This window comes from Fistularia commersonii, chromosome 16, assembly GCF_037954325.1.
Source record: "Fistularia commersonii isolate RoL2024-O1a breed Wild chromosome 16, RoL_Fcom_v1.0, whole genome shotgun sequence".
In the NCBI taxonomy this organism is placed as follows: Eukaryota; Metazoa; Chordata; class Actinopteri; order Syngnathiformes; family Fistulariidae; genus Fistularia; species Fistularia commersonii.
The window spans coordinates 9,698,705-9,712,735 of record NC_141299.1 but is presented as its reverse complement, the minus strand read 5'-3'; the positions used below and the strand labels follow the sequence as shown (position 1 = coordinate 9,712,735).

Below are 14,031 nucleotides of genomic sequence, written 5' to 3'. Positions count from 1 at the left end.
CCCCCAAAGATATAGATCTGAGAATTAATTTCCGTAATTATTATCATTCTTTTATTAATTTTCTAAAGCTATAATGAATATTTATATCTATTCAGTCGTCAAAAGACCCCATCTGGGAGTAACACCGTCTTTTTTTTTTACAAATGGAAAATCCCAATCAACATGAAACTGGAAAATCATGAGTGGAAAAAAAACTCAAATCTTCATTATTTGAAAGATATAAAAAATATTTAAAAAAATCATTAAAGACCATATATGGGAGACTAAATCTTGTTAAAGGAACCTTGGTGTAACTCGGTGTTATAAAACATAATGTTGTTCACATAATGAATTGTTCCTGCTAATATCATAAAATTCTAAATTGAAACGCACACACACACACACACACTCACACTCTCTCTCTCACACACACACACACACACACACACACACACACACACACACACACATGCACACAGAGTCCATTTTAGTGGTGGCAGCCATCTTGTGTTTACTCAAATGCCTCAGCAGGGTTGGGCATATTGGCCTTTCTCAGAATTAAACCCACCCCACCCGATATAACTAGTTGTGATTGGACCATATTTGAGAAACCGCTGGAAATCAAAATGAATGGGAGGGCGGCCAGAAGGATCTGAAGAGGGAAACGAAACTTGAGCTTGGCAGATTCGTCTAGTTGCCAGGCTACAATTTTCCTCCATCATGTCCACATTCCAACACTAAACTTGGATCCTGATATTTCCTTCTAGAAATTCCTTCTATGATAAACTACAATTCAGTTACAATTTCAAAGTCTCAACATTATGCACAATGTAGGAGTGGACCAATTCACGGAGGAGTATTGCACAAGGAAAAGGCCCTTCTTCTTCAGCCTTTCTTCCAAAAAATCTTCAGTTGGAAAATGTGAGTGATGGAAAGTCTGGGGAACGAAAGACAACATTTGACTTCTGTCTGCCCCTGTCTGAATCTTCGGCTGTATGACTGCAGGTGCGTTCACTGTTTGAATTGAAGGATTTGACAAACTATATATGAACTAAAAGTTTTTCTCTTAGGTATGCATTGTATGTTTTTGCAGGTGTCTCAACGTCAATGTTATTTCCATACATTCAAAATGTTTCAATTATATTTTGTGATATATATGTAGAATGAAATACTGTCCTGTTACCACAAATGGGAGCCTGTGTCATTGAAATTTAAATGAAATGACTGCTACTGAGATGAGCAGGAAACCTGTCATTTATATATTTTAAGAGCAAAGATGAAGTTTAATGTAAAAATTCTTAGTGTTACACTAAATCTCATATAACAAGCATACTTGCATTTTCATTTGCTATTCAAATTCATGTTAAAAAAAAACTTTATTTGTCCCCTTGGGGGCTAGTACAATTTATTTTTGGCTTGTCTATGACTTTTACTTACAGATAAGTCAAAGTTCTCACAATTATTTTGTTTTCTGAGCACAACTTTGAGCTCAAAATCATGCAACTGAAACTCAATGTGTTTTTAGTTAGTCTAACTACTTCTAAACAGCAAGTTCAAACTACACATTCCAATTAATCATGTTGGGCATGTGGATTTATGGTGTACCAGAAGAGCCATTCCTTTCTAACTAAAACAGCACAACGGTTTACTAATATGGGCCTTTCTATTTCATAAACTGTACTCACATAGTTGGAAGGGCAGCCAGAGGGAATATTGACAGTCTCATGGCCCATCATGTGAAAATACATTTACCTTTTTAGCTTGGGTGGGGAAAAATCTAACACAACCATACAGCTGTCTCTGGCCTGATTTATTGTTTTGTGTGTGATTGGGTGTCTTCCAGTTTGACAGGACTTTGCACACATAAAAAAGAAGTTTTACAAGTGAAAAATGAAGCAGACTTGGATTATCATTGGAAAATAAGTCAGTGAGAGGGGTTAAGCAGCAGTGCTTCATCATTTCTGACAAGTGAGGATAGCGTGAGTGTTTCATGAAAAGAGAGGAGAGTACATGGTCGGAGAGAGGGCAAGATGGGAGTGTAGTTAAAAATGTAGATAGGTTATCACAGGAAAGGCCATTAGCTTTTTCTCTCTTGAGAAATGTATAGGCACAGAGCAGTATTTTCTCTTTTTCTCACCACCGCTCCACTTTAGCATCCAGTCTCCCAGCCTGTATGTCCTGCATGTTGCCTTTTCCCTCTCTTACTGTCTTCTTTTTCTTTGGCTATAGGACAATACTTTTCTTTCAAATGTAATATTTTGCAATTATTCTGAAGGTCAAATAATTCAGTCAGCATCATTTATTGATATTTCAGAATTTTTAATGAAAAATATTTACAAATTCCGGTATCATTGGCAGATTAATTCTGGAGGGGAATGCTGCACTGATGCCATGAGTGACTCTGGAGCCTGATTTATTAGTCAAACATTTGCCCTGCCAACATTGGGAGTACAGCCAAGGTGCTGACATAACAGTGGTGGAACATCTTTTTAGGTCCTCTCTACGGACCAGGGCTGCACCGTGGAGATATTTTTTGGCCATTGTTGCCTCAAACAGAGCTCTTTGGAAAGTGTGTGGAAATCGATCATCCCAAGACAGGGCGAGGGTCTCTTGAGGGCCCGATGCCAGAAACACTGTTTGGATCATGCTGCATTTACTCAGGGCTGTTTGCTTAAACAGCACAGTCATCTGCATTTTGAAGCTGGAAGATTGGAAAGTCCTTGTTTTTCTATGGGCCTTGAACTGGCAGACGTCGAGTTGACTTCCATCAAGCTAGTGTTCCAGTTGGACTCTGTCTCTTTCCAGGGCAACAGGTTGGTGTTGGCTTGGAGGAGGTCATTAACACTGAAAAACAGTGTGGTTCGGTCCAACTTTGACCATAATTACTTCTGACATGAACCCCATCACGCAGTTGCTGTAAGATGGATTTGAAAGATTGAGCAAAGGTGTCTTGTCCAGCTCATTGTTCGATGTTGTATGATAATGCTGAGGTTAATAAAAAGTCTTGATCCTGTGATCAGTGCATCTCTAACAGTTGCTCCATATAACAGAAAACATCTAGCTCAGGACCCCTTGAAACATCTCTGGGAAAACACTTTCGGAGCTACTTTATCCTGTACAACATGATTCTTTATAAGCATTTTTCCTGTGATGAGATGGAAAGAGAATTGGCAGCTGCTCTCATAAACTGTACAGCTGAATCTGCTCTCCTTTTGCTTATCTACAATCACAATGTTGCAGACTCTCCAGGCAAAGTCACACACAGATGTTTACCATCGAGAAGGTAACTTCCTAGTTACCTTCCCGATTGTAAACATCTTTGGGTCGGTCTTTGAATTTTGTGTTTTTATCAATATATTTCTTCCTCCTCATTTCTCCCATATATGATCTTTCAACATGGTGTTAACTCCATAATATTTGCTGAGTCATGTTTGCTCGTAAAATATTGTACTACAAAGAGCAAACTACCCTATCAGCTCATCATTTCACTCTTTTTACAAGGAAGCTTTTTTACAAGACATCTACCTTTTTCTACTTCTGCTTTGTTTTAGTTTTTTCTTCTTATCCCCATTTCCTTGTCTGTCCTTGACTTTACTGATTGATTTTGATGGAATCCATAGCTGAAATGTGTTTGTTATAATTGCATTCTGTTGTGTATTACCTTCTACCCACCACCTGCCATTTCACAAATAATGAGAATAGGGCCTCAGATTATGAGGAGTTAAATGTTGCCCCTCAGTTTTTGTAGAGAAACTGCATTTGGTGTCTGTAAATATGTGTTTTGAGACCTTGAGCTGCAAAATGTAAAACCAGATGGAATCAGATGCTGCACACCTTTACATCTGGTCCAGTGTTGTTAAACAGTCAATCAAATGAATTATCTTAACAAGTATTATGATGGTAATGTAAATTTTTGTGAAGTATATGTGAAAGCCAAAAGCTCTCTGCAGAATGAAGCATGTGAGAGGGCTAGAAACTGAAATAAAATGTCTCCCAGATTTGGAATTTTGCTGACAGTACAGATTCGGTTGGACAGAAACAGCAAGTAACTACCTTTGATTTTTTTCCTTTATTTTATCAAAAACATCATGATATAAGAAAGAGAGGGATTTCTCTTTCTTGGCAGGGAGAGATTGTAGCCCAGTAAAAAGTGAGGCATGTCTTTTTATTGAGCGTGTCTCAACTCCCGAGACAGATTTTTTTGGGGTGCGATGACACAAAACCTGTCAAATACAAGAATATGTAGTGGCCAACCAAATAATGGTGTGTGTTTCTGTGCAAATTAGCATGCTGTTATGAAATCACACGGTAGGACAGACCTGTGTTGTGTCATGGTTAAAGATGATAGAACTTAGGTCCCCGCAGTTGTAGTGTGTGATCAGGTCCTCAGTCGTGTAGGAGCCTTGCAGACTGCCTGCCCGAACCCCCTCATGCTGCAAGAGGGTTTGGTTCAAAGCAAACAGCACCTGATAAAAGAAAGAAAAAGACAGAAAGACAGGAAGGGTTGGTTTCTCTGTCCACAACCCCAGTTTTTCTCTGCTATGTGCTCAAGAGGAATTCAATGAGGGGGAGAACTGTACACATATGGCCCGTGTTCCTCTTTAAAAAATATAATCTGGTCCCATTATACAATGAAACCGTTATACTGAGAGTTCAAGAATTGTAAGTTCTTTTGCAGCATTTTCATTTCAGTCGGGACTTTTTCATACACTTTTCCATCGAGGCTAACTACAGGTAAAGCAGCCCACAGAGGGCATGGAAAGTCTCGTAAAGGCAGGAAGGGAAAAAAAAAAAAGCAGAAAACAAAAATATCTTTTCTCATTATTTCACCAGGGCCAGGGTGTCATAAATATACAACACTCATTAATATCAAAAGTAAATCCACTTTAGGGGGAATTCATTGTGTGCGGCAGACGCCAGCGCATAGCCGCCCCTACACAGTGTGGGTTAAACACCCGGCTGCTGCCGACAACATCTGACTGGCCCCGCAACTGGGACATAGCTGTCAATCACTGTTAAGCTCTCTTGTAGGAATCAAAGGTGTGCATAAAGATGAGGAGATTTTTTTTTCCCACCCTCAGTGGAACTACAGTAGGTTTCACACACTTCTACATTGCACTGACACAGTTTCCCCCCAATGCTTTACAGTTGTTTTACTTGATTGCGCCAAGTGACTCATCTAATCATATCTTCAAACCACACCACCCTATGATCCTAATTACATTCGCCAAGAAACCTGACTATTGCTTTGGAAAATACTGCTGGGAGAGCGTCAACATGCAGACATATGATTTACGGAACAGCTAAAGACTGATGCAGCTGCACAATTGATTGAGTCTGATGTCTAGAGTCTGGGTCATAATCCAAACAATTAGGTTATGTTTTTGCAGTCCTATATCGTGCCCATATCGTGCATACTGAATGTTTAAACTCCAGGTAACCTTTCCACTGGGATAATCACAACTAAGTTCTAAGCCCAACCTTGTGACTCTCTCTCCCTCTCTCGGAGGTCCTACCCAGGCTTTGGGTTTATTTTTTTCCATAATGCAAAAATACTTCTGATAAGCTCTCTTTCTATCCACCCCACTTGTCTAATAAGCCCTTTTTATCTGTCTATAGTTGAGTCTGATCCTACTTATTCTTTATGATGTGATTTTTTTCACGCGCAGTGCAGCTCTTATGTTTGCTGAGAGGCAAGTAACGTAGGAACAATTTTGGAGAAAACCAGCGACCGTTTCATTCTCACAAAAAACATGTCCCCCACACTTTTATAAACCCATATCTCAGCACCCGATTTCCCATTTCAGCAGCCCTCCTGCTGGCTCAGTAATGACCGTATACCTCAATACAATGTCTATTTCCATCTCAAATTAGATTTTGATACTGCCCTGAGTGCCAGATGCATAAATGCAATGTTTGCATAAAACAACCTCACACTGTTTCCTACACACAAAACACAAAATAAGTGTGCGTGAGTTTGTTTTAGGGAGCACTATGTGTGTTCCCCTACAAATACTTCACACACATATTTCACATCAGCCTGCAGAGTCTTTGGCCACAGACTGAGAGAGAAGGGACAGACCATAAAACAAAAGAAATTTAGATTATATTACAATTGTAACATGATTATTCAAATTGTGTCTTAAATGTCCAGTTTCAGTAAGAATATGAAATTTGAGCAAGCCTGTATATTTATTTAGATTTTTTTTATTAGAGGAAAAAAAAAAGAGATATCACATAAGTGTTGTTGTAGATCTGACTATGATCAGTTCATTACACTTGAGAGCTTTAAATTTTGAGTTGCGCCAGTTCCTTCTCCATTCCTGTACTCCTTCCTCTCGCAGCAGATCTAAATGCCAGCAGCAGAAGTTTCCTGACTCATCATGGATGGTGATGACAACAGCGGACTGATTAAGGACTTCATGGTCTGGCACCAGTGGATCCTCCACCAAAATAATAATGCAGAAACTGAACAGAGTTCCCTTCCACCTGAATACACTGGGGAAGATCATGTGTATGAGCCCTGTTCACCTAAATAATAAACTGAACAAGACAAAAAAGTAGTATCCACCCGTGAAGGAGACTGAAATTTCATGGACCATTGGGAGTGAAAAAGCTTTGATGTGGAGGCATCTGCCTATTTTTTTGGGTGCTGACAAACTGATCTCGAGGGCCGGCTCTGTCTGTACAGAGTTGAAGGAAGATAATGAATAAACTGTCATCCATGATGCAGAGCAGCCGTTCATCAGCTGCAGGAAACTAAGTTTCTCTGTCAGCACTAGAGAGAACTTACAGTGGCAGGCCACTTAGCCCCATGTGGCAGACACACACATTCACAACCATGTATGCACACATGCATTTGTTTACATTCATATATATACCATATTTTACAAATGCAAGCATTTTTTTGGTGGAGATTGTGTTGCTTCTCAGTCAAATGTTCAGTGATGCACATGTTTTTTTAATGATAATGATGAAAACAGTAATGACGATGATGATGATGATGATGATGATTATTATTACTTCATCTATGAGTTGGAGCAGAGAACTGAATCACATTTTTATTTTCTTAAATCTCTTTTTTGCATTGCTAATTGGTTCTCCACCTGTCCACTTATTTTGTAAAGGCAGTTTTGAAAGTCTGCCCATGTGTCTTGTCATGGCAAGAAAAAACTCCTTGAGGCTAATTCTAGTCACAGTGCTTGATTCTAGTAATGGAGAATCTGATTTGAGCCAGCAAGTATCCAGTTCCTCACATTTTTGACTCATCTGCGTTTTTGTCATGTCAAGAACATTTTCTCAATAATAGCAATAATCCCCTACAGAGAGAAAGCTGAAAGAGCATATGAAGGATGCTTTTTGATTTTTGCAGCCACAATAGTTCCTTTTAGTCTTACAAAACTTGCAAAAGGGGGACAGACATAGGGGTCTGTATAGGAAGACAGTACCAACTGTGTTGCTATGGAGGTTGTTATTTCAATATTGTCAGTCTCCAGGAGAAGAATATCTTGACAGGTGTAACCATGGCAGCCAAGCATGTACTGGGCTTAATGAAAGAGCATGTCAATCACTCAGGGGAAGTTAAAAGGTTGGGGGAGGAGGAAGGGAGAAATGCAAACATTATTGTGAATATATGTGTGTGTGTGTGTGTGTGTGTGTGTGTGTGTGCGTGTGTGCGTGTGTGCGTGTGTGCGTGTGTGCGTGTGTGCGTGTGTGCGTGTGTGCGTGTGCGCGCCTTGGATCAGCGGTTGTGTATGCATGCTGACAGAAGGAGTGGGTGTTCTTAAGCTGAAGTGAAGTGGTCCACTCAGTCTGACAGACGAGCTCTTCTACCCGCTATTTTCAAAGTAACTGACTTGGACTCTGTTCCAAAAAAAAAAAAAAAAAGACAGCTCTGAGCATACTGATGAAGAAGAGTTTGGGCCTGTGAATTAAAAGCAGCACGCAAAAAACGCATTAGGGAAAAAGTGGAAGAGGACAGACTTTAGACAGAAATAAGTTAAAATATAATGTAAAAAAAACAAACTGGAAGGCATTTCATTTGTTAGAAAAATGTCATATATCAAGGTATGCACAGTGCATTAACTGACTTTGCTGAACAATACATCCTGGCTTTCTTCAGAATAGCGTTGGCCTGTTTGATGATGTTACAAGTCAAGGCATGTAATGAGTAGGTGCTGATGACATGGTGCTGGAACTGAGAGAGCTCTCTCTTGTCAGATCCATCAATCACTTATTATATCTCACTAAATCTGAATTTCAGCATGCGGGTGACGGGATAGAAGCCTTTTGGCTAAAACATTTTAGAAGGAAGAGTCAGACTGTAGACACCAAAATTAACACTCTTATAATGATTATAGTGGTTAGATAAGTATTGAGAACAGTTTTTTCTTTTATTTGACTTCTTTTTGTGCTGTTATCCTCACTAAAGTAAAACACTTTTCCTTTTTTTTTTCTTTATTTTGTTTTAGGTGCAAGCGTTTGGATTGCTTTGAGAAAGATGGAAAAAATTAGTAAGACAGGACGAGGGAATGTGAGTCCATACTATTTATATACAATTACTTGAGCTATTGAGATAGATTTTTAAATGATGGTTCTGATCAATTTTAAATCTAATGCCCCGCTTTGCAATCTAAAGGTGTTCTCAGTGGATCTGACAAACCATTATCTGACTTCACTGGATACGGACATTTTGCACCAAACAGTTCTCTAATGTCACACAAACAATGTAAGGTCTTAGGGTCCTCGTTGAAAATATAGTCCAGCAACTCTGCACACAGCTGCAAACAACCAATTGTTTATTTGAAAGGCAACCAAGTAATGAATACCTATTATAAACAAGCATATTAGATTATCCATTACAAGGGAAAGTAATCAAAATACTGTGTTACTTTGTTATATTGTCATGCATTATCCTCACTCCATTATACAATGGGAAACTATTTAACTTTCATGCGAGCCAAATGAAACAACAAAGAGAGGATGAGTAATAGAAGAGATGCCAGCAGGGGTTTAAAGTGTGAAAGGACTACATATAAAGGCTTGTTCGTTTGGAAAGGAGCATGTGCTGGACAGATGGAGGTGATTCTTCTCAGATTGCAAAGTGGAGAGATTAGGTTTGTGAGTACACAAAGTATGTGAGTAAGACCGGGCATAGGTGATGGGTATCAGCCATGCCATCAGGGGCAGATAGACTGGTTTTGATCCATGTATTTCTCTTGATTTTACTAAATAAAGTAAGGTCCTAATATCATTAAATAATGGTCACATTTTTGGCTTGCTAGCTACTCTTAAAATGACTAAATCAAAATGGTCAAAATAATTTATACTTACGTGTGTGTGTGTATACCAACTGTACTTAATATTTGATATCTGTATTGTTTCCCTAGCATCACACCATTAACATGTATGGCAAAATACAATTGTGTACATTTTTGGCCATTGACTCTGATGACTTCCTGCACTGAATGGACTCAGTAAACTAACAGGTAGTTCAGCCCCAAACACACTTCCAAATGTTCGTCAGTCATGGTGGAATGGTATTCGGATTGAGATCTCGGCTTGGCTATTCTTTATGTGCATCAATGCTGCACTGGGGATGGATGACAGCCTATCAGCTTTTTTTAATAACATGCGATCTACCCACGCCACCTGTACTGTAGTGTATTCTGTGGCTTGTGGCTGAGTCGTTTTTTTTAAGTTGTGCAGTATTTTAAAAGACAGTAGATTGACCAGTTGCGCGCTCCTGGTCTAGGTAAACCACTATCTATTGCTTTTTGTTTGGAGCCATTTTTTTAGCCCATGACCTCTTAAAATGAAACCAGGCCTCCTACAAACTATCCCCGGCTGTGCATGCCTAATGTTGTAAGCTGCTGTGATGAAATTTTAAGTGAATTGTTCACTTGAATTAATGATTTCTAATATGAAGAGGCCTCACAGCATGGAAAGGAAATGCTATGTTAGTCATTAAAAATCAACAGGGGTTATTGGAGAAGTGATACTTATTTAAAGAAACAATAGTTGTCAGCGATGCTCTGGTTGGCTATTACTTGCGCCAAGCAGGTTTAGATTTCAGTGATTTCTGTCAGTGGACACAATTATGCAACTGCAGAGCTCATTGTAATTTAAGTTGGGTAAAAGAATTGAACAAAATAGGAGCAATGACATCCAGATTTTTTTTTTTTCTAATATTAAGAAATGACATTTTTTGAGACTGTTTTAACAGGCCTTTGAGGTTTCATCACACAGTGAAAAAGTGTTGAACTCTTCTTGAACCTCTTAGCTCAAGTAATTCTCAGGGGTCCTTTTCTTTTTTAAGTATAGAGGCAGTTTCGTCATCTTTTACACACTGTTACTTTCTAAGCTAATAAAACATCTTGGATCCACAATCCTCAGTAAACCAAAAACAGTCAAGTAGACTCAAAAGCTAAGACCAGGATTTGCAGAAGGCAAATTAAGTTAGGACACTCTTTCAAGTTGCTCTACACCTCACAACATTTACATCACAAACAAATAGTTTCATCATCAAAGCATTTAGAAGAGTGTGCAAGTCCTTACAGCGTAAAACATATGTCACTAGCATCTCCAGTCCAAGGTTATTATGTCTAAGTTCAGGTATCAGAAGCATCTTTGTCTTAATCCTTAAAAATTACTTCCAGTTGATTCAAGTGAGCTAATAAGTCTACTTCATTGATGTCTAATGCTTTTGTTCACCATGACACTATGGTCTTATACACTTAAATGTATATGTCAATGGATTAACAGTGTTATTTTTAACAAAAAAAAAGTACTGTATGGCAGATAATGTAAATGATTTCTCAAAAAACAAGGTATGCTGTTTCAGCAAAGCTGTGGCCTGGAGGCCTCACAGAAACACAAAGTGACAACGGGGTGTAAAAAAATGTATGGAGGCAAAAAACACTTGTTAGAAACTGATTGTATTTTCGAACCACCTGAAGAGTCTGTGCTGCTACAATACAGAGTCTTCACTCTTCACTGCTACAAGGATAGCAGTATAATTGTATGTCAATGGATTTGGAAACATATATCATGAGAAGTGATCTCAAGCATGTAGATTTACATTCAAAATGATGAGAAAAAATATTCTACTCTGAAAAGCAATGATTGTGTACTCCGAAGGCTCTAAACACGGCATGTTACACTATTTACAAGTTGTAAAATGGGGCTATTTGTAGACAAGCCAGATCAGTGACAAATTGAAAATGAACTTCAGATCTGCTTTATTGTCTGGAGGCTTAGGTGGACTGATTTCAGAAACAATGTTACTTCAGTAAATACTTAACAGACGATAACCACAAATTTGCAGAAGGATGAATTGCTGTCTGCTTGTTTTTATGTTTTAAATTGAGTTCAGACAGACCAAAATACAAAGCATTATTTGATCACTGAATGTTCGTTCAGTGCTCAATTTGGAAATCCAACAATAGTGACATTCACAATGTACATCTAATTCCCTTAAACTCTGTACAGCCCTGAGTGTTTTCGATGTGTGCCAAAATATTCCCTGTCTGGTTTGCATCGACCAAATCCACCTCTACGCTTGTCAGACGCATAAGGATTCTGCAAAAATACACCATGGATGGATCGCATGCCACAAACAATACTCTACACACGAGATAGCTGCAGAGCAAGTCTTTATATTCTTTGAAAAAACTGAATTCTTAAAGGTATGTCAACTAACACGTTTGGTGATCTAAATGTCATCTATGCTAAAGTACTGAATGGACCTTGACAGAAGTTTGTGCTCTCCCTGTGCAAACTGTAGTTAATATTACATAAGCAAGCACAAGATACTCCAAGAGTCAGAAACACGCTAAATTCAGACCATTCAAACAGTGTGCGATTTCAGCTGTTTTTATCACTGGCCGTTTAATCGGTCCCTGATAAAGAAAACACTGCAACAGGGTGTTGTGTTCCCCTCGACCGCTCACATCTCTCTCCGAGCTGCTTGAGTTTCATTGCCAGAGCAAGAGAAGAGCGAGACCCCTGACCCAGGACACGCACTGCTGGGTTCCTCCAGGGCAGAGCCAGCTTCTCCCATAGGCTCCGGCAGCAGATGACAAGAGGGGATTGGGTTCACAGCACCCCGGGGTGACTGAGGGAAAGGAGGCAGAGAGTTGAAATAACATCCAGAGCAACCCAAGAATAGGATGAAGTGCGATATCCCATTCCTTGTCCCAGAAGAACAGTTACACAAAAAGGTGGACAGCATTTTTTGAGTGTATTTTCCTTTCAAAGCCCAAGTGTACGACCATAAAAGGAGAAAACACGGCTCATCTATTTTCCTTCATGTTGCGTTTAAATGCACACAGAAGTGTACTAAGAGACAACAGTGGTCTGATCTGTAAATCTACTCCGACGGCGGGAAGAAATGGTGTCATGCTAGACGACATCAAAGTAATCTGGAGAGTCTCACAAGAGTGCTTCCTTGTTGTCTCCTTAAACATCTTCTCAGACCATCTTCGCCTAGATTCTCCAGATAATAAGGTCACACTGTCAAGGGCTTTCGAAGAAAGCTTCAACAATATAAAAGAATTTAAAAAAAAAACTTAAATGAGCTCTCCAGTGTCAGAGGATTACCAAAACACTTTTGCAATCACTTGGCGCCCTTTCAGCATGTTTGCTTATTTGACGGTTCGCAGCCCTTTCACTCATCCCATTTGGCACGAGCTGCAGTGACCGAGAGACGTTGCTTCTTCCAAAACGTTATCCCTGTTAATACTACATTAAACACTGCGCGCATGAACTCTTATAAACACATCCACCAATAAGCATACACAAATGATTTAATACACACTCACACATCACTTTTTCTCTTTGCTTTACTTTGTCTCACTAAGTCTCTCACCCTGCCTGGTCCACCTCCTTTCTCAGTATAGGAAATCCAGGGATTACCAGGGCGACAATCTGAGTAGCAGAAGCCTGCCGCTCACTGCCTTGCCTGAAAGCTCCATTCTCTTCCTCCTTTTTTTAAAATTATTTTTGTGAGGCAAAATGTGAGGGTCTAATGATGGAGATATCCTTGTATTTACATATTAAAAATGTCTCAGAACTTCTGACTTAAACTAAACTGTTTTCTTGCCACTTACTTCAGGCCAGTTTTCACACTTTTCTCTTTGCAGACACTTTTGTTCTCACAAAACATACAGGATCCAACCCGTTCTGCCTCCTCTGACGAGTCTCCAGTGAATGTGGAGGTGGGTGTTGCCCAAACTTCACTTGCGCACAAATAAATCTCACTGCTTAACTTGGCAGAGCCACTAATACAAGTCATCATCACCATCCTGCCTCCCCAGTAAACAGAGACTATAATAAAGTATTACTGATCCATTAATGAAGGGCATGTAGCTCATCTCTCACCATAAATACTATATTTTGCCCAGAGTCAGTGTTAACAATCTGATTTGTCTATTAAATTTTGTTTTGAAAGTGTGGCCCACGCTTTCACGGCAACGGTCCAGAAAAATTAATATTGTTATATTCCCTTTAGATTCACTGCAGAGGAAGGTAACACCTTCTGTGTTTATGAGGTGTTGGAAGAGCAGGTTTTGAATGCTACCCCTAATGATGCTTGGGCCCGCTCTTTAAAATGTAGTTTCACCCTATTGAAAAAAATCACCCAATAAAAAAACAAACAAAAAAAAGGGGAAACATGGAGTATTGGTTTGTTTGATAATGCATTATTTCCTTCATTATAGCGGGAATTGTTTGGGGTCCACAACAACCCTTTGTTGCCTAAAATATGATTTAATGTCTCAAACACTTATCTGAACCAATGACCGCTTCCCTCAGATGTTAATTTTCTTTAATCATATTTAAGAAGCTACCAAAAGTGTAGGGTTGAGATTTATGGATGGTGCAAAATAGAACATGGGGTTAGCTGGTTTGAGCGGAGAGGATGCAGAGGAGAAGGTTGGAAGGAGGCAGATGATTTGCTGTTGCAATCCCAAAAGGGAACAGATAAAAGAAGAGAAAGAAGAACATATAGGATGCTATAAACTTTGACAGCTTTTCCAGGAAGCCATACGTCCT

The 14,031-nt window shown here is 39.3% G+C and overlaps 1 protein-coding gene across 3 annotated transcripts in view; it reads right to left on the bottom strand.

The window, feature by feature from the left end:
- The window catches only part of trabd2b (TraB domain containing 2B), a 63,626-nt gene that overhangs the window by 20,785 nt on the left and 28,810 nt on the right, over positions 1 to 14,031 (bottom strand). For all 3 annotated transcript variants that reach the window (XM_086161905.1, XM_086161906.1, XM_086161907.1), the window contains exon 3: positions 4,299 to 4,445. In XM_086161905.1, coding sequence (XP_086018031.1) covers positions 4,299 to 4,445 — 147 coding nt within the window. The remainder of the gene's footprint in view (positions 1 to 4,298; positions 4,446 to 14,031) is intronic.